We start from the raw sequence: 21,619 nt of genomic DNA on the forward strand, positions 1-21,619 counted from the left end.
GCATCGAGGGCATCTTCAAATGGTGACGCCTCAAAGAGGCAGCATCCATCATGGATGACCTTACCATCCAGGACATGCCCTCTTCTCACTACCATCATCTCATCTATGTCAAACATGGTGACAACCAGCTTCGTCCCATTTAAAGATAAAAGAGGAGCTTTACTTGTCACATGTACATTGAAAAATACAGTGAATTGGGTCATTTGCCTCAAATCAAATCAGTGAGGATTGTTCTGAACACCCACAAGGGTTGTCATACTTCCAACAAGGCATGTCACAACTGACAAACCCTGAGCAGAGGTCCTTTTGGAAAGTGGAAGTATACGAGCACCCGGAGGAAAGCCACACAGTCATGAGGAGAGCATACAGACAGCAGTGGGAATTGAACCACAATCTCACTGCCAGGCAACTGTGCTAACCACTGCATTACCACGCCGCACAACTACCACGTTGCCTGTGTTTGCCCTCTAAACATCCCCAAGCCAAAGACTTAATGAATGTTTCTCGTTTGCTGTTATTGTACATACGTATCTGGCAGCTCGTTCCATATTTACTCATTTATTCGGTGTGGAACAGGCCTTTCTGGCCCAGTGAGACACACCTGACCACTTAACCCTAGTCCAAACACAGGAGAATTTACAATGACCAATTAACCCCCTAACCGGTAGCTCTTTGAAATGTGGGAGGAAGCCCGGGCACCCAGAGGAAGTGCCCCCAGGCCACGGGGAGGAGGTACAAACTCCTTACAGACAGTGCCAGAATTGAACTCCAAACTCCGGAACGCCCTGAGCTGCCATAGGGTTGCACTAACCACTACGCCACCATGGTGCCCCAATTATTGATATCTTTCCTGCAGGAAGTTGACCATTACAACCTCCTTCTCTGTGAAGAAGTTGCTCCTTGGGCTGCATTAAAATCTTCCCTCTCTCACTCTATACCTACGCCACCTGGTTCTTTATACCCCAACTCTAGGAAAATGACTGCCCATTCACCCTATTTATGCCCCTGATGATTTTATACACCTGTATAAGATCAATCCTCACTCTCTTACAATGGATTAAGACTCAACCCGCTCAATCTCTCTCTATAACTCAGTCACTTGAGTCTTGGAAAAGTCATCATTAACCTTCATAGCTCTCTCACTAGCTTAATGGCATCCTTCCTGTTGCAGGGTGACCAAAGCTAAACACAATATTCAAAATGCAGCCATGCCAACGTCTTGGGCAGGAGGCATGGGGATTGAACACAGCACAGACCACAGGGTGGATGACCTCTCCCTCTCTGCTGTACGTGGTCACCACATAGAAAAGATGTGGAAGCTCTAGAGAAAGATTTACCAGGATGCTGCCTGTATTAGAGAGTGTGCCTTATGAGGATAGGTTGAGCAAGCAAGGGCTTTTCTCTCTGGAGTGAAGGAGGACAAGAGGTGACTTGATAAGAGGCTTAGATAGAGTGGTCAGCCAGAGACTTTTTCCCTGGGCGAAAATGGCTAATATGAGAGGGTATAAAGTTAAGGTGATTGGAGGAAGGTATGGAGGGGGGATATCAGAGGCAAGTTTATTTACATAGAGAATGGCGAGTGTGTGAAACGCCCCGTCAGGGAGTGGTGGTAAAGGCAGATACATCAGGGGTCAGGGGCACTTAAGAAACTCACGGATAGGCACATGGATGAAAGAAAAATGGAGGGCTATGTGTGAGGGAAGGGTTAGATTAACCTTAGAGGAAGTAAAATATTGGCACAACATCGTGGGCCAGAGTGCCTGTACTGTTAGACCATAAAACCATAAGGCATAGGAGCAGAATTAGGCCATTTGACCCACTGAGTGTACTGCATTTCATCATGACTGATTTATTATCCCTCTCAACCCCATTGCCCTATCTTCTCCCCATAACCTCTGATGTCCTGATTAATCAAGAACCTAATAACCTCCACTCTCAGTAAATCAATGACTTGGCCTCCACAGGAAGGATGAGCTGGCACTGGAGAGGGTCAATAGGAGACTCGTGAGAATGATCCCAGGAAAGAAAGAGTTAATGTTTGAGGGACATTTGCTGGGTCTGGGCAACGTACTCACTGAAGTTTAGGAGTCTACGACCAGAGAGTACAGCCTCCAAATAGAAGGATGTCCCTTTAGAACAGAGATGAGGAAGAATTTCAGCCAGAGGGCGGTAAATCTGTGCAGTTCATTGCCACAGGTGGCTGTGGAGGCAAAATCATTGGGTACGTATCGAGCGGAGGTCGACAGGCTTTTGATTAATAACGGAGTCAAAGGTTACAGGGAGTAGGCAGGAGGATGCAGTTCAGAGGGATAATAAATCAGCCATGATGGAATGGTGGAACAGACTTGAGGGGCCGAATGGCCTCACTCTACTCCTATGTCTTTTAGCCTTGTGATGAGTAGGCAGACGGGACTAGTTGAACTTCTCATAATGGTCAACACAGACATTATGGGCCCAACGGCCTGCTCCTGTGCTCTAATTTGTCATTTGCTCACTGTTAATATTTGCATTAAATGTGCTTTGCTACATTTTATGAAACTTCTTGAGTAGTGAATGAAAAGGCAAATGATTTGAATCATATGATTGATGCAAGAACGGAGACACATCTAGTGACGGCTGAATCTCTCAATTCACGCTCAAGACAAGCCCACTGATGATAAATCTGCCAATTACTTTCTTGGCTGTTGTCATGGAGACAGAGCCCACATATAACCTCAGCCTGCATCTTCATCATCACTGAATCTATGAGGCTGAATTAAATCCTTTTCCCATCCCATGCAAGGGAACGCTCTGCTCGTTCTCCATCCCAACCTCCTGGGACCCAGCTTAACACATAGCATCAACGGCCTTCTCCCCCACCAATCCCTCCACGCCCCCCTTCCCCCTCGCCCTCTCGCCACTGCAAGGTGACTCAGCCTCAGTGATGTAGCCGAGATCCACGTCACCGCTGCCAACCAATGGCAGCCACCCTGGAAATAGGAACTTGACATCACAGAGGCCTGCCCCCTCCCCGGCATCATCAGACGCACATTCGGGGGACCGGTTAGGCTGAGAGACTCCACAGGGTGCCTCCAATCACGTCACATCCATGGAGAGGGTGGCAACTCCTGTGTTAACCAGTGAGACTCCAGTATGAGCTGATTTTCATCACATACACCTCTCTCCTCCACCAGTGAGTCACCCCGCTCACATTACCTGTCGACAGGATTCAGAAGGCCACCTCACCCATCGAGCCTATTCCAGCTTTTTTGAAAAGGGGCTGTGTGCGCACACATCTCTTGCTACTAGTGCACAAAGGAATTTAAATTGCGCACAAAAGGTTGTCACCCTCTACCACATTTGCATGTTAAGCATATGTCACAATCGTAGACAATCACATTTCCTTTTCCAGTTTCTGATACAGACAGTGTTGACAACATGGAGTATGCGATGATTTGTCTACAGGTTTTAGAACTGGCTTATTTATACTGCCAAAGGGTTTTGGCCCGAAACATCGGCTCTACTCTTTTCAATGGATGCTGCCTGGCCTGCTGAGTTCCTCCAGCATTTTGTGTGTGTTGCTTGGATTTCCAGCATCTGCAGATTTTCCATTGTTTGTCATTGGCTTATTTATACTGTTTTTATTGAAGAAATTATTCAGTGCGCACATGCTGTTATCATTGGGCAAAAGTTGCACAGCACAAGATTTTTGCACACATTGTTCATTACAAGTTAGTGGGAACATTGATCCTCACCTCCCATTTAGTAGGAATTGTGGGAAAGCACAATCAATGTTATAAGGTGTATAGCAGACGCAGGGACTTAATAAGTACTTTTGGTCTATTTGAGGTCCAGTCAATGGGCAGGGGTTTAATCCACAGACATTCATGAGACATTCTGACTTTCACATTAGATTGACAAGAATGATCCCAGGAATTAAAGAGTTAACATCTGAGGAGTGCTCGATGTCTCTGGGCCTGTACGTGCTGGAGTTTAGAAGAATTGGGGGGGGGGGGGGGGATCTCACTGAAACCTATCAAATATTGAAAGGCCCAGACAGAGTGGACGTGGAGAGGACGTTTTACTATAGTGGGGGAACTTAGGACCAGAGGCATGGTCTTAGAATAGAGGGACGTTCATTAAGAACAGAGATGGGGAGATTTCTTTAGCCAGAGTGTGGTGAATCTGTGGAATTCATTGCCAAAGACAGCTGCGCAGGCCAAGTCATTGGACACATTTAAAGCAGAAGTTGATAGGTTCTTGATTAGTAAGCGTGTCAAAGGTTACAGGGAGAAGGCAGAAGAATGGGGCTGAGAGGTACAATATATCAGCCATCGAGTGGCAAGGAAAACACGATGGGCCAAATGGCCTAATTCTGCTCCTATGTCTTATGGATTATTCTTTATATTTGGAGTGAATGGAAAAGAGCACTTGAAATTCTGTACAGTGAGAGTAGATGGCAAAGGTGATTTTTGGAGTTTCGGCACCGGGCATGAATGGGGCTTGGTCCACTGTGATTCAATATACTGGGGGAGAATAGGAACATGGAACAATACAGGATACTGAACATGACTTTCAGCCCACAACATTGTGCCACACCATTTAAACTAATGATACCGAATCCCTTCTGTCTGCCCATGATCCACGTCCACCTGTTCTCTGCCTGTCGAAGAGCCTCGTAAATGTCTCTGTCGTATCTGTGTCCATCAGTGCAGTTTAAGTCCCCACCACTCTCTGTTTAGATGGACAACACAGGTTAGACACAGGGCCTTTGAAAGTCTGTTCATTGAGATTGGATAGGAGGGGGATCTGTATACTAGGAGTAAATAGGAGGAGGTATTTAGAAGCTTGTATGTCAGGAAAAAACAGGAGAGAATTTGGTAAAGTTACTCCAATGTGCCCCCTTTTCTCAATAAACTGTGTCTCTGCCCTGTACATCATGCAAGCTTCACCTTATGGGTCTCTGGAGATGCCTCTGCTTGTGTCCAGTTTGTGGAAGACACCAAGTTTGGTGGAACTGCAAACACTCAAAGAACACAGAAGAATGCAAAGAAGTGGAAGATGGAGTTTAACCTGGGCAAATGTGACATGTTACGCATTGAAACATCAAATGAAAGGAAAAGGTGAAACGGTGACACCTCTTTTCCCTTTATTAGGGAGAGAGAGAGAGCCTGTGGTATGTCGAATTACCGGGTGAATAAGTAGTCTTTGGGGTACTGCAAGTCTGTGTCTTTATTGATGCTTTGCTGCACGCTTGAGGGCTCAGTGGGGGGCGGGGGGATGCTTTTTTGCTGGTGGGTGAGGGGGGATCGTTGCTTTGCTGGTGTTTACGTGTGGGAGGGGGAGCTGGGGGGGCTTTGGGTTTCTAACATTTAATTGTCATTCATTCTTTGGGGGCACTCCTCTGTTTTTGTGGATGGTTGCGAAAACAAAGAATTTCAGGATGTATATTGTATACATTTCTCTGATATTAAATGTATCTTTGAAACCTTGGAAAAGATATACTGCTGGTTGTAGACCCCTTAATAACACTGAGGTACAGAGGGATCTTGGGGTCCAGGTCCATAGTTCACTGAAAGTGGCTGTGCAAGAAGGTAAGTTGGTAAAGTAGGTGTACGGGATGCTTGCCTCCGTGGGTCAGGGTGTTGAGAATAAGAGCAAGGAAATCTGTATAAAATTCTAGTCAGACCACACGAGCAGTATTGTGTGCAGCTCTGGTCACCCCATTACAAGGAGGATGTGGAGACTGTGTTGAGGGTCAACAGGATGCTGCCTGGATTAGGGTATGAGCTAAAATGAAAGATAGGATAACCTTGGGTTGTTCTCCCAAAAGCTGAGGGGAGACCTAACAGAGGTTTTTAAAACCCTGAGGGGCATAGATAATCTCCTCCCCTTGATAGAAATATCAAACAACAAAGGACATTGTTTGAAGGCCCCCATCCCCGGGGAGTTTAAAGGAAACATGAGGGGCATTTTTTTTTGCGGGGAGTAGTGGGTGTCTAGAATGGGTTACTGGCGTAGTAGTGGAAGCCTGAGTTTAACAGGCTTTTAGATAGGCCCGTGGATATGAAGGGAATGGAGGGATATGGCCACAGGAGGAGGACATTTAGTACAAATAGGGATCAAGACCAGCACAACATTCTGGGCTGAGCAGCCTGTTCAGTGTTAACTGTTCCACGTTCAATGTTTTTTCTATGCTATAAACCTCAGCAACCTGCCACCATGTGCCGTGTCCTTCACGTTCTTTTGAAATCACTCCCCAGGAGATGTGCTCTTTAAAAGGCTATTACAGCAAATTAATTGAAGTAAAGTGGAATCAGTGGGGGCTGCCTTTACAGCACAGCCACCCACGCAGAGCCTTGAGAAGCCCTGACTGGAAGGGCACACAGGAGCAGTGTGTCAGTCACTACGAACATCTCCCCCACACAGTAGACTGCATCACGACAAGGCTTGGACCGCTGGCCACTGCAGAGAGGTCACAACACAAGGGATCAAGGATCAACTTTATTCACCATATACATTTACATGTATTAGGAATTTGCTGTGGTGTGTTGGTCAGGGTGAAACATGCAACAAAACACAACAATATTCAACAATTATAAAGAATTGTGTAAAATATCAAGTTAGATGTATGACATGGAATAAATGTGCAAAAAAAAAACCTGGAACTTATGTACTTATGCACATTTTGTTCCAGATCAGAGTGTAGAGGGAGATTCACTCTGTGTCTGACCCTAGGAGTGTGTGATGGGACAGTGTGGAAGGAGCTTTGCTCTGCGTCTGACCCCAGCAGTGTGTGATGGGACAGTGTAGAGGGAGCTTCATTCTTGTGTCTGACCCCAGGAGTGTGTGATGGGACAGTGTGGAAGGAGCTTCACTCTGTGTCTAACCCCAGGAGTGTGTGATGGGACGGTGTAGAGGGAGCTTCACTCTGTGTCTGACCCTGGGAGTGTGTGATGGGACAGTGTAGAGGAAGCTTCACCCTGTGTCTGACCCCAGGAGTGTGTGATGGGACAAGTTAGTGGGAGTTTCAATCTGTGCATGACCTCAAGAGTATGTGATAAGATGGTGTAGAGGAGATTACTCTATATCTGACCCTTGGAGTGCGTGTTGGGAAGTGTAGAGGGGCTTATGCAGAGAATTTAGGAATGTCTGATTGCCTTATTGCCCTATTAACATAAAAACGTTAAAACAATAGGAAAGGCAAATTTTAATTGTGTCGGAACAGGAAGAAAACTGACCGGTCACACAGCGCTCCTGATGTGAGCAGAGGCTCTCGTCAAACAGGCACCCTGAAAAAGAGAGAGAAAAATATCAAAATGACTGAACAATTGCTTACATGTCATTACTGGAAGGTGGCGTATCTATGGAATCCACTGTCACAAATGGCTGTGAAGGCCAAGTCACTGGGTATATTTAAAGCAGATATTCATAGGATCTTTTTTAGTCAGGGCGTCAAAGTTTTAAGGGGAGAAGGCAGGAGAATAGATTAGAGAGGGAAAATACATCAGCCATGATTGAATTGCAAAGCAGACCTGATGGATTCAATGGCCTAATTCTGCTCTGAGTGAACACAGAAAACAGGACTGAGTTCAAGGACCTACCACAAGAATGGGACTGAATGGCTAATACAATGCCTACTCCTGGGCGGCACTCTAGCATGATGCTAATACACAGCCAGCAACCTGAGTTGAAAGAGGTTGTACATTCTTCCCATAACCACGTGGCGCTTCGGTTTCCTTCCACATTTCAAAGACATACAAGCTTGCTTTGTAACTCCAGAATCTAATCGAAAGAAAAACACAACAGCCCAGGATACCGTAACTTGTCCTCTTAGTTTTCCTTTAGTGAGTTGCTCACATTCGGTGTGGTGGTGTAATGACATATGCCATTCACGTACTTCTGACACAAGACCCATTATGAATTATGTAAACAAACAAACTACGCTTAACCAAACAATATATTTACACTATTACTCAAATATTAAAAGACCATCAGATACAGGAGCAGAATTAGGCCATTTGGCCCATCAAATCAGCTCCAGCATGTCATCTTGGCTCATCCATTTCCCTCTCAGCCCCAATCTCCTGTCTTCTCCCATATCCCTTCATGTCCTGACCGATCAAGAATCTATCAACCTCTGCCTTAAATATACATAAAGACTTGGCCTCCACAACTGCATGTAGCAAAGAATTCCACAGATTCGCCACTCTCTGGCTAAAGAAATACCTCCTCATCTCCGTTCTAAAAGGACGCCCTTTTATTCTAAGGCTGTGTCCTCTGATCTTAGACTCTCCCACCGTAGGAAACATTCTCTCCACATCCAGGCTATCAAGGCCTTTTACCATTCGATAGGTTTCAATGAGGTCATCCTTCATTCTTCTGAATTCTAGTGAATACAGGCTCAGAGCCATCAAATGCTCTTTAAATGACAAACCTGAAATCATTTTTGTGAACCTCCTTTGAACCCTCTCTAGTTTCTAAGATAAGGGGCCCAAACCTGCTCACAATACTCCAAATGAGGCCTCATAAGTGCTTTATAAAGTCTCAACATGACATAAGACCATAAGACAAAGGAGCAGAAGTAGGCCATTCCGCCCATCGAGTCATCCTTGCTTTTGTATTCTGGTCCTCTCAAAATGAATGTTAACATTGCATTTGTCTTCCTCACCACAGGCTCAACCTACAAATTAACCTTTAGGGAATCCTGCACAAGGAGCCCCAATTCTCTTTGCACTCCAGTTTTTTGTATTTTCGCTCCATTTAGTCATTTCTTCTACCAAAGTGCATGCCCATACACTTCTGGACACCGTATTTCATCATCTGCCATTTATTTGCCCATTCTCTTAATCTGTTTAAGTCCTGTAAACTCTCTACTTCCTCAAAACCACCTGTCCCTTCACCTAACTTCAATTCATCTGCAAATTTTTCAACAAAGTCATCAATTTCATTGTCCAAATCATTGACTTATAACGTAAAAAGAATTGGTCCCAACAGAGACCCCTGTGGAACACCACTAGTCACCAGCAGCCAGTCAGAAAAGGCTCCCTTTATTCCCACTCTCTGCCTCCTGCCAATCAGCCACTGCTCTATCTATGCTAGTATCTTTCCTGTAATACCATGGGCTCTTAACCTCATGTGTGGCACCTTGTCACCTTGCCAAGTACACAACATCAACAATTCTTCTTTGTCTATCTTGCTTGTTCTTTCTTCAAAGAATTCCAACAGATTTGTCAGGTAAGATGTTCCTTAAGGAAACCATGCTGACTGGAACTTATTTTATTATGTGCCTCCAAGTACCCCAAAACCACATCCTTATAATCGACTCCAACATCACCCCAACAACTGAGGTCAGACTAACTGGGCTATAGTTTCCTTTCTTCTCTCGTTGCTCTCTTAAAGAATAGAGTGACATTTACAATCTTCCATTCCTCTGGAACGATGCCATGATTCTTGAAAGATTACTACTAATGCCTCCACACTCACTTCAGCTACCTCTTTCAGAATCTTGGGGTGTACATCATCCGGTCCACCTATCTACCTTCAGACCTTTTTGTTTCCCAAGAACCTTCTCCCTAGTAATGGCAACTTCACATACTTACGCCCTCTAACACTCTTGAACATCTGGCATACTGCTAGTGGCTCCACAGTGAAGACCGATACAAAATACTTACTCAGATTTTCCACCTTGTCCCCCAATTCTACCTCTTTAGCATCTTTTTCCAGCAGTCCAATATCTACTCTTGCCTCTCTTTTACACTTTTACATATCTGAAGAAACTTTTGGTATCCTCTTTAATATTATTGGCTAGCTTACCTTCGTATTCCATCTCTTCCTTCTTTATGGATTTTTAATTTGCCTTCTGTTGGTTATTAAAAGCTTCCCAATCCTCTTACTTCCCACTAATGTTTGCTCCACTATATGCCCTCTTTTTCATAGAAACATAGAAAACCTACAGCACAATACAGGCCCTTCAGCCCATAAAGCTGTGCCGAACATGTCCTTATCTTAGAAATTACCAAGGGTTACACATAGCACTCTATTTTTCTAAGCTCCATGTACCTGTCCAGGAGTCTCTTAAAAGACCCTATTGTATCTGCTTCCACCACCGTCACCGGAAGCCAATTCCACACACTCACCACTCTCTGCATAAAAAACTTACCCCTGACATCTTCTCCGTACCTGCTTCCAAGCACATTAAAACTATGCCCTCTCATGCTAGCCATCTCAGCCCTGGGAAACAGCCTCTGACTATCCACACGATCAATGCCTCTCATCATCTTATACACCTCTATCAGGTCACCTCTCATCCTCCGTCGCTCCAAGGAGAAAAGGCTGAGTTCACTCAACCTATTCTCATAAGACATACTCTCCAATCCAGGCAACATCCTTGTAAATCTCCTCTGCACCCTTTCTATGGTTTTTTCATCCTTCCTGGAGTGAGGTGACCAGAAATGAGCACAGTATTCCAAGCAGGGTCTGACCAGGGTCCTATATAACTGTAACATTACCTCTCAGCTCCTAAACTGAATCCCACGATTGACGAAGGCCAATACACCAAATGCCTTCTTAACCACACAGTCAACCTGCGCAGCAGCTTTGAGTGTTCTATGGACTCAGACCCCAAGATCCCTTTGATCCTCCACACTTCCAAAAGTCTTACCATTAATACTATATTCTGCCATCATATTTGACCTACCAAAATGAACCACCTCATAATTATCTGGGTTGAACTCCATCTGCCACTTCTCAGCCCAGTTTTATCAATGTCCTGCTGTAATCTCTGACAGCCCTCCACACTATCCACAGCACCCCCAACCTTTGTGTCATCAGCAAATTTACTACCCCATCCCTCCACTTCCTCATCCGGGTCATTTATAAAAATCACAAAGAGAAAGGGGTCCCAGAACAGATCCCTGAGGCACACCACTGGTCACTGACCTCCATGCAGAATATGACCCATCTACAGCCACTCTTTGCCTTCTGTGGGCAAGCCAGTTCTGGATCCACAAAGCAATGTCCCCTTGGATTCCATGCCTCCTTACTTTCTCAATAAGCCTTGCATGGGGTACCTTGTCAAATGCCTTGCTGAAATCCATATACACCACATCTACTGCTCTACCTTCATCAGTGTGTTTGGTCACATCCCCAAAAAATTCAATGAGGCTCGTAAGGCATGACCCCCCTTTGACAAAGCCATACTGACTATTCCTAATCATATTATGTCTCTCCAAATGTTCATAAATCCTGCCTCTCAGAATTTTCACTTTTATCTCAGCTTTAACTTCTCTTATCAGGCACGGTTGTGTCATCCTGCCTTTAGAATACTTTTTCCTCTTTGAGGTGTATATATCCTGCGCCTTCTGAATTGCTCCTAGAAATCCCAATCAATGCTACTCTGCCACATCCTTGCTGATGTTCCTTTCCAATCAATTTTGGCCAGCTCCTCTCTTATGCCTCTGAAATTCCCTTTACACCATTGTAATACTGGTACATCTGACTTTAGCTTCTCCTTCTCAAATTGCAGGGTGAATTATTTCACATTGTGATCACTGTTTTCCTAAGGGTTCCTCTACCTTAAGCTCTCTAATCAATTCCAGTTCATTGCACAACACCTAGTGCAGAATTAGCTGATCCCTTAGTGGGCTCAACCATGAGCTGCTCTAGGCATTCTAGAAAGTCCCCCTCTTGGGATACAGCACCAACCTGATTTTCCTAATCTACCTGCACATTGAAATCCCCCATGACTATCGTAACATTACCCTTTTGACAAGCATTTTCTCTCTTCCATGGCAATTTGCAGTCCATATCTTTACTACTATTTGGGGGCCTGCATGAACCTCCCATCAGGGTCTTTTTGCCCTTGCAGTCCATTAGCTCTATCTACAACAATTGTGCACCTTCTGATTCTATGTAACCTCTTTCTCATGATTTGATTTCATTTTTTACCAACAGAGCCACACCGCCCTCTCTGCCTAACCTTCTGCCCTTTTGATACAATGCGTGTCCTTAGACATTAAGCTCCCAGCTATAGTCTTCTTTCAGTCATGATCCAGTGATGCCTACAACATCATACACGCCAATCCATAACTGTGCTACAAGATCATCTTCATCATACTACATCATACTGCTTCATCCATTACAATTTCTTCCCGATCTATTGTAAAGAATTCAAGAGGTGGAGCACTGTAGCCTTGTTTGATAGGAACCTGTTAATGCAATTGATAAATCCTAAAAAGGACCACAACTGCAACATGTCCTTTGGCCTTGGGGCATCCACCACAGCCTGAATTTTCTCAGTACACTTGTGTAATTCTTGTGTATCAATGACGTGACTGCAGTAAGTGATGCTTGGTTTGAAGCATTCACACTTGGTGATCTGTGCCCTGAGTCCATGACCTTCTAATAATCTTAACACTGTCTTGAGATTTTGGAGATCTTCCTTGTCATTCTCCTCACCATTAATAATGATGTCATCCAGGTAACACTGAGTGTCTGGCAGCCTTGTAGCACCTGGTGACAGCTTTCTGCAAGAGAGCAGATGCAGATGCTACTCCAAAACAAGTCTATTATAGTGATAAAGCCCTTTGTGAGTGTTTATGGTGAGAAACACTTTGGACTCTTCTTCCATCTCCATCTGTAGATCGGCCTCAGCAATGTCCACTTTGATGAAGTTATTCCCTCTAGAAAAGTTAGCAAAGATATCCTCTATCCTGGGCAGAGGGTATTGATCTACTTTCAATACTGGGTTGATGGTGACTTTGAAATAACCAGAGATCCTGACTGACCCATTCTTCTTGGCTACTGGGACCACTGGCATTGCTGATGGGCTCAACTCAGTCTTGGAAAGAATTCCTTCAGTCTCCATGTGGTCTAGCTCACTGGCTACTTTATCACAGATGGTATAAGGAACCAGATGGGCTTTGTAAAACTTGGGTGTGGCACTTTCATTTAACACTATTTTACCCTTGATATGTTTGAGTTTTTCATTGCCATCCCTGAACACTGGAATGGCATTATCCAGTACCTTTCAGTTGACTCAGTTGCAAGGGAGGGGCAACCAAGGTAGAACATACAGGGTTAATGGTAAGGCACTGAGGAGTGCAGTAGAACAGAGGGATCTGGGAATACACATGCACAATTCCCTAAAAGTGGCATCACAGGTAGATAGGGTTGTAAAGAGAGTTTATGGTACATTGGCCTTTATTAATCAAAGTATTGAGTATAAGAGCTGGAATGTTATGATGAGGTTGTATAAGGCATTGGTGAGGCTGAATCTGGAGTATTGTGTTCAGTTTTGGTCACCAAATTACAGGAAGGATATAAATAAGGTCGAAAGAGTGCAGAGACGGTTTACAAGGATGTTGCCGGGACTTGAGAAACTCAGTTACAGAGAAAGGTTGAATAGGTTAGGACTTTATTCCCTGGAGCATAGAAGAATGAGGGGAGATTTGATAGAGGTATATAAAATTATGATGGGTATAGATAGAGTGAATGCAAGCGGGCTTTTTTCACTGAGGCAAGGGGAGAAAAAAACCAGAGGACATGGGTTAAGGGTGAGGGGGGAAAAGTTTAAAGGGAACATTAGGGAGGGCTCCTTCACACAGAGAATGGTGGGAGTATGGAATGAGCTGCCAGACGAGGTGGTAAATGCGGGTTCTTTTTTAACATTTAAGAATGAATTGGACAGATACATGGATGGGAGGTGTATGGAGGGATACGGTCTGTGTGCAGGTCAGTGGGACTAGGCAGAAAATGGTTCGGCACAGCCAAGAAGGGCCAAAAGGCCTGTTTCTGTGCTGTAGTTTTTCTATGGATGTGGGCATAACTCTCCCCATCATCAAGTCTCATTCGGAAGGCAGTGACTCAAGGATGTGGCATCTACCTGGGATATGTCCTCTTCTTATTATCACCATCTGGGAGGAGGTAGAGAAGCTTGAAGATGCACACTGAACATTTTAGGAACAGGCTCTTCTCCTCTACCATCAGATTTCTGAATGGTCCATGGACCCATGAACGCTACCTCACTATTTTACTCTGTTTTTGCAGTGTTTATGTTTTATATGTTTCTTATTGTAACATTATGTAACTGATGAACACACCCTCATTATTTTTTCAACACTATTTATTTTTGCAATTGATAGAATTGTATGTCTTTCCATTGCAGTAATGCTGCAAAACAACTCACCTCATATTACATGTCAATGATAATAAATATGATTCTAATTCTGATACTGACCAACTTCGAAAAAAGTAAAGTTGAAAGCATCCTGACCGATTGTATTGCGGTCTTCTACAACAACTTGAATGCGTGAGAATGCAAGGAGCTGCAGAGAGAGTGGACTTAGCCCAATTCATCAAGAGCCTATCCCTCCTCACCACTGGCAGTATCTACACAAGGCACTGCCCCAATAAGGCAAGATCCACCATCCAGGCAATGCCTTCTTCTCGCAGCTATCGTCTGGCAGGAGGTACAGAAGCTTGAAGTTCCACACCAACAGGTTCAAGAACAGCTACTTCCCTTCAACCATTCAGTTCCTGAATCAATCAGCAGAAGCCTAATCACCACCTCAATATTGCAACACCAAGACCACTTTGTACTACATTGCAGCATTTTGTACCAACAGCATCCTATAATTTATATTATAGAAAATTATAATATAAACTATTTATATTTTCAATATCTTTATACTTCACTTATACTTTCTATAACAGATCATAATATATAGCTGATTGTATAATTTATTTTAATTTATATTTAACTTGTGAAAACTATGTTCCAGTGATCCTGCTGCAAGTATTTCATTTCACCTATACAACAATAAACTCCTACAACCTACAGACTGTCTACAATTCATGTTATTTATTTACTTATTTATTCTTTTCATTGACACAATTTATCTTCTTTTCTACATTGGCTGTTTGTCAGTGTTTAAGTCTAGATTTTCATAAATGCTATTGTATTTCTTTATTTTCCTGTAAGAAAATGAATATCAGAGTAGGATGTGGTGATAAATTGATGATAAATTTACTTTGACTTTGAATAAATTTGACTTTGACCCTTTCCTGTCCTCTCATTTCAAAAAAGGAAAGGGAATGAGTAAGGCAACAGGAATATTGGGTTTCCTTTCAGATATGCACAGCTTTTGAGCCACTGTGTGCACTATAGGCCTCAAGGCCTCCAGCAGCTTAGCAACAGTGTCATGGCAACAGGATCATAGCAACCATTTAGCTCAGACTCCTTCAGTGGACCAGTGTCTACCCAGGCTCGAGCGTTCACCCATCATCCCTGTGACGACTCAATCAGCATGTAGCAATGCCCCAATTCCCCTCTCACAGGAAGAACTATCAACTCTGGTCCTGTTCAGGCACCACAGGCAATCCCTTTCTCTCCCTACCCTTTCCCCTCCTCTGACAGGGAGTCCCGGACCTAAAACATACAGCACAATTCCAGAGTCTTCTGCCCACAATGATCTTGGTTTACAATTGTCACGTATACAGTGAAAAGCCTGTCTTGCATACTGTTCATACAGAGTTACACAGTGCATTGAGCTAGAATAAGGTAAAGCAAGAACAAGGCAGAATAAAGTCGTAGGCCTAATATCTTCTAATCCATGAGCCCACTGGAGGATGGAGGCCAAAGAAGACGGCCTGTCCTGGGGTTAGACAACTGTGTACATGGGTGGGTAGATGGATGGATGGGAGGAGGGGTTGTTTAGCTGCTACTGCTTTGCTGCTTGGTGTGTCCTGTGTAGCTCTGCTGAACCTGGTGGGCATTCCATGTTGGTGCCAGAAAGTGTGGCAACACTTGTCGCTGTCCCCAGCACATCCTTGGTGGTTAAATCAAATGGTGCATTTCACTGTATGTTTCAATGGACATGTGATAAATAAATCTGAATCAGAATCTAACATGTAAAAGCTACCAAAAGTTACAGTGCACTTAACCACAAAGTACAATATCAGAAGGAGGCAGTTTGTGAGATCAAGAGTCTATCACTCCACCTTAAAACTTTCCTCTGCCAGACAAATAATCTGATCAACCATTCTAGTTAGTAACCTCCACACCCCCTCTATCTATTACCTCAGTCACTGCACTGCACTGTAAATAATTTAAACCACTTTTTTATCATGATGTTTACATTGTAAATACATGCTGACATTTATGTACTTATGCATATTTCATTCAATATCCGTACTTAAACCTCTAACTTTATTTTTATATTATTCTTTATAGTTGATGAACGTTGTTGTATGTTGCACCCTGACCAACACACCACAGCGAATTCTTACTCCATGTAGATGTAAAATAAATGCAAAAGCATTAAGCTGATTCTTCATCCTTGATCTTATTGTACTAGAGGTCTGTACAAGAATCTGATAATTGAGATAGAAGCTGTCCTTGAGCCTGGTGGTACGTGCTTTCAGGCTTTGTATCGTCTGCCCAATGGGGGAGAGGGAGAAGAGAGAATGTCTGGGCTGGGTAGGTTTGATTTTGCTTGCTGCTTTACTGAGACAGTGAGAAGTATAGACAGAATCCACAGAGGGGAGGTTGGTGCACAACAATATTGTGCCAGACTAATCAAATGCCCAACTCAACTAACCCCTTTTGCCTGTACAATGTCCATACCTTCCGTTTCCTGCACATTATGTATCTATCAGAATCAGATTTAATTTCACCATCTTATAAGGCATGAAATTTGTTCTTTTGTGGCAGCGTTACAGTTCAAAGGCATAAATTACAAACAGTGCTAAAATAAAACAGGAACAACAAGGTAGTGTTCGTGGTTTATGGACCATTCAGAAATCAGTGGGGAAGAAGCTGTCCCCGAATCACTGAATGGAGGCTCCTGTACCTCCTCCCTGATGGTAGTAGTGAGAAGAGGCCATGTCCTGGATGGTGAGGGTCCTTCGTGATGGATGCTGCCTTCCTGAGGCAGCACATCTTGAAGTTGTCCTCAATAGTGGGGAGGCCTGTGCCCGTTATGGAATTGAGTGAGCCTACAATCCTCTGCAGCAATGTTGGAGCCTATACCAGGGCTCGAGTTCGGCAGCGGGGGGCGGCCAGTGAGAACAAACTGGAGGAGAGGCTGTACTCAGTGCTATCGCAAGATCGAAGGAGATGGAGGTGCATAGCCGCCAACCCCAGATTCGGGACGGCACCCACTGACTGACTGACACCAGGCTGTCGTGCAGCCTGGGAGAATGCTCTCAATCATACGCATACGGGAATTTGGTGACAAGCCTCCTGAATGCCTCGTATTGTACTTGCCACCACCACCACTCCAAGCAGATCATTCTGGGCCCCTGAAATATTAACTCTGTTTCTCTCTACACAGATGCTGCCTGACATGCTGAGTGTTTCCAGCATTTTCCGTTTTTGTTCCAAGTTTCCAGCCTCTGTAGTTTTATGCATTTTCACATGCAAGATGGCGCTGGTATCTTGACTCTTTGTTACAGTGCCTATAAAAAGTATTCACCCCCCCCCCCCCCCCCAGAAGTTTTCATGTTTTACTGTTTTACAACACTGAATCACAGTGGATTCAATTTGGCTTTTTTGATACTGATCAACAGAAAAAGACATTTTGTGTCAAAGTGCAAACAGTTCTCTACAAAATCATCTAAATTAATTACAAATAGAAAGCACAAATAATTGATTGCGTAAGTATTCACCCCCTTTAATATGACACACCAAATCATCACCAGTGCAGGCAATTTGTTTTAGAAGTCATGTAATTAGTTCAATGGAGATCACCTGTGTGCAGTCATAGTGTTCCAATTGATTGCAGTAACAATATACCTATATATGGAAGGTCCAACGACTGGTGAGTCAGTATCCTGGCAAAAACTACATCATGAAGACAAAAGAGCACTTCAAGCAACTCTGTGAAAAGGTTATTGAAAAGCACAAGTCAGGAGATGGAGGCAAGAAAATTTCCAAATCACTGAATATCTCTTGGAGTACAGTTAAGTTAATCATCAAGAAGTGCAAAGAATTTGGTTGCAGCTGTAATTCTGCCTAGAGTGAGCCATCCTCAAAAATTAAGTGACCATGCAAGAAATGAGGATGAGACCTGTGATAAATGTGGAGGAGTTACAAGCTTCAGTGGCTGAGATGGGAGAGACTGTGTATTCAAGAACTGTTGCCCAGGTGCTTCACTAGTTGTAGATTTATGGGAGAGTGGTAAAGAGAAAGCCTAATGAAATCTCAGCCAGGGTTTGCCAGAAGGCATGTGGGAGACTCTAAGGTCAGATGGAAGAAGGTTCTATGGCCTGATGAAACCAATATCAAACTTCTTGGCCATTAGACTAAATGTTATGTTTGGTGTAAGCCAAACATCACACATCATCAAAACACTATCCCTGCTGTGAAGCATGGTGGTGGCTGCATTATGCTGTGGGGATGCTTCACTGCAGCAGGCCCTGGAAGGCTTGTGAAGGTAGAGGGTAAAATGAATGCAGCAAAACACTGGGAAATCCTGGAGGAAAACCTGATGCAGTCTGCATGAAAACTGCAACTTGGGAGAAAATTTGTTTTCCAGCAAAACAATGACCCCAAGCATAAAGCCAAAGCTACACAGGAATGGCTTAAAAACAACAAAGTTAATGTCCAGGAGTGGCCAAGTTAGTCAAGACCTCAATCCAATTAAGAATTTGTGGCTGGACTTGAAAAGGGCTGTTCATTCATGATCCCCATGCAATCTGACAGATCTTGAGCAGTTTTGTAAAGAAGAATGGGGGAAAAATTGCAGTGTCCAGATGTGCAAAGCTGATAGAGACCTATCCACACATACTGAAGGCTATAATTGCTGCCAAAGGTGCATCTACTAAATACTGGCTTGAAGGGGGTAAATACTTGTGCAATCAATTATTTTGTTCTATATTTCTAATTAATTTTGATCACTTTGTAGAGATGTTTTCACTTTGACACGTCTTTTCCTGTTGATCACTGTCAAAAAAGCCAAAATGAAATCTACTGATTCAATGTTGTAAAACAATAAAACATGAAAACTTCCAAGGGGGTGAATATTTTTCATAGGCACTGTATATGCCTGATTCCCCACCCTCTGAACTAAAGCCCCCTGATCTCCATCTCCTGTATTCTCTTGATTGACCAATGCATGTATTTTTCAGAACCTCCAGATATTCTTTAAATCACATGGCCTCCACTGTCAAGAAAACTCACCCAGTACCTCTACTTCCTCAGAAGGTGAAGAAAATCGGGCATGTTCCCACTGGCCCTCACTGAGTTTTACAGGTGCATTTCAGAAAGAATCCTATCCAGACTGGAACTGAAATTGGCTTAATATTGTCACATTTACCAAAAATACAGTGAAAGGCTTGTCCTGCACACTGTCCATACAGATCAGATCATTACACAGTACATTGAGGCAGAACAGGCTAAACCACTAACAATGCAGAATAAAGTGTAACAGAATGCTTCACAGCTTGGTATGAAAACTGCTCTGCTGAAGAAAACAAGAATTGTGTAGATACCCTGGACTTCCAGACACACTGGCCTCTCCTCCGCTGACTGTCTACACTTTCTGCTACCTCGGTAAAGAAGCCAACTTAATCAAGGACTCTTACTATCGCACACACCCTCTCTTCTCTCCTCCCCTTTGGAGCAGAAGATATCAAAGAGTAAAAGGGCGTACCACCCGGCTCAAGGACAGTTTCAGATCCACTGTTACTGAACATGTGAATGGATCTCTGCTACTCTCACAGACAAACTCTTCATTTCCCCGTCTACTCATTGTTGTCCTTGCACTGTATTTGTCGAGCTGCACTGCATTTTCCCCATAATGGTAACGCTTTATTTTGCGTTCAGTTTTCATTTTACTGCCTCAATATACAGCATGATCTGGCATGCAAATTTGTCTTGGTACATGGGACAATAATTACCAATTCCAAATCGTTTGCGACTGATAAGTCTTATTGAGAATTGAGAAGTTTCCTCTCTACATAAGTCTTTGTTTATAGAGTCATAAAGCTTGACAGCACAGACACAGAGCTTTCTGTGCCTATCTGTTCCTCTGCCTAATGCACATGGACCACAGCTCTCCACACTCCTCCCTCTCACTACAGATCCAAACTTCTCTTAAATGTTACAATGAAATCCATGTCCACCACCTCTGCAGGCAGCTCACTCCACACTCTGAGTAAAGAAGCTCCCCCTCAGATTCCCCTTTAAATAGTCCAATTTTCTCCCTTAACCTATGCTTCTAGTCCAGTCTCACCCAACCTCAATGGAAGAAGACTGCTTGCATCTACACTATCTATAGCCCTCATAATTTTAAACACCTCTGTCAACTCTCTCTATTCTCAGCAACTCCAGGGAATAACATCCTATTTATTTATCCTATATATGCCTCAGTGCCGAAACTTGTCTGAGAGACTGGAAATCACAATGCTGCAGAAAGGAGATTACTTCAGGAAAAGCACAGACAGAGCCACAAATGGTTAAGAATTAGATTTTTCCTTTGATTGCACTATCAGGTCAGAAGTAACTTAAATTAACAAGTGACATTGATTTAGCTTTCTCTTGTTATAAAAAGAGGATTTATTTTTGGCTTGAAATAATAACTCAAAAAATGATTTACACCCACATACGCAATGACGAATAAACATGAAACAGAGTAAGATGCAAACTAGTCATCCGATGAGCTGGCTGTGAGAGAGGAAAAACAGGTGGGGGAGGGGGGGAGGGAGAGAGGAGGGAGTAGGGGACGAGGGGGTAGGGAGTGGGAGGGAGGGGGGAGGGGGGAGAGAGAGAGGGGACAGACAGAGGGGGTGAGAAGGGGAGGGAGAGAGGGGTAGGGAGAGGGAGGGAGAGAGGGAGAGGGAAGGCAGGGAGGGGGATGGAAGGAGAGAGGGGGAGAAAGGAGAGAGGGGGTAGAGAGAGAGGGAGGGGAGAAGGGGAGGGAGAGAGGGGGTGGGGGGGGGAGAGAGGGGGTAGGGAGAGAGGGGGTAGGGAGAGAGGGAGGGAGATGGGGAGGTGGGAGACTGTAGGTGCAGGAGAGAGTGAGGAATGAGAGGGAAGCAAGGAGAGAGAGTGGGAGACAGAGAGGGTGAGGGGTTTGAAGAGAGAGGGGGAGTGGGAAGTTGAGAGGTTTGGAGAGAGAGGATGAAGGGGAAGGGGAGAGGTAGGGAGTAGGGGAAGGGGGAGGCGAAGTTGGAGAGAGGTGGAGGGTGTAGGAAAGATCTGAGCGAGGGGGGCAGGAAAGTGAGATGTTTGGAGAGGGAGAAGGAGGGGAGGAGGGCAGAGTGAGGGGGGAGAGGAGGGGTTGTGGGAGAAGGGTGTGCGGGGCAGAGGGAGCTGGGAAAAAGAGTGAGAGTGAAGGCTGGGGGAGAGAGAGAAAGAGAGTATGTCAGCTGGAAGATACAGTGTGAGGGCTGGGAGAGAGAGCAAGAGGTTGGGAGAGAGAGAGGACAGAGGGTGCAGGGCAGAGAGCAGCAGCGCGGGGCAGAGTGAGGGCTGGGAGAGAGATGGCTGGGAGGGAGAGAGAGTGTGAAGGGTGGCTGGCAGAGAGCGAGAGGGGGTAGGGGGTGCGGGGCAGAGTGGGATGGTGTGGGGCACAAAGTGAGGGCTGGGAGAGGGCAGAGACAGAGTGAGGGGTTGGCAGTGAGAGAGAGAGAGGTG

At 44.4% G+C, this 21,619-nt stretch overlaps 1 protein-coding gene across 2 annotated transcripts in view; it reads right to left on the reverse strand.

Annotated features, from left to right (window-relative positions):
* ptprna (protein tyrosine phosphatase receptor type Na) overlaps nucleotides 1-21,619 on the reverse strand; it is a 271,076-nt gene that overhangs the window by 193,477 nt on the left and 55,980 nt on the right. For both annotated transcript variants that reach the window (XM_072260998.1, XM_072260997.1), the window contains exon 2: nucleotides 7,221-7,271. In XM_072260998.1, the coding sequence (XP_072117099.1) occupies nucleotides 7,221-7,271 (51 nt within the window). The remainder of the gene's footprint in view (nucleotides 1-7,220; nucleotides 7,272-21,619) is intronic.

The sequence above is a fragment of the Mobula birostris genome, chromosome 6 (genome assembly GCF_030028105.1).
Source record: "Mobula birostris isolate sMobBir1 chromosome 6, sMobBir1.hap1, whole genome shotgun sequence".
Lineage (NCBI taxonomy): Eukaryota > Metazoa > Chordata > Chondrichthyes > Myliobatiformes > Myliobatidae > Mobula > Mobula birostris.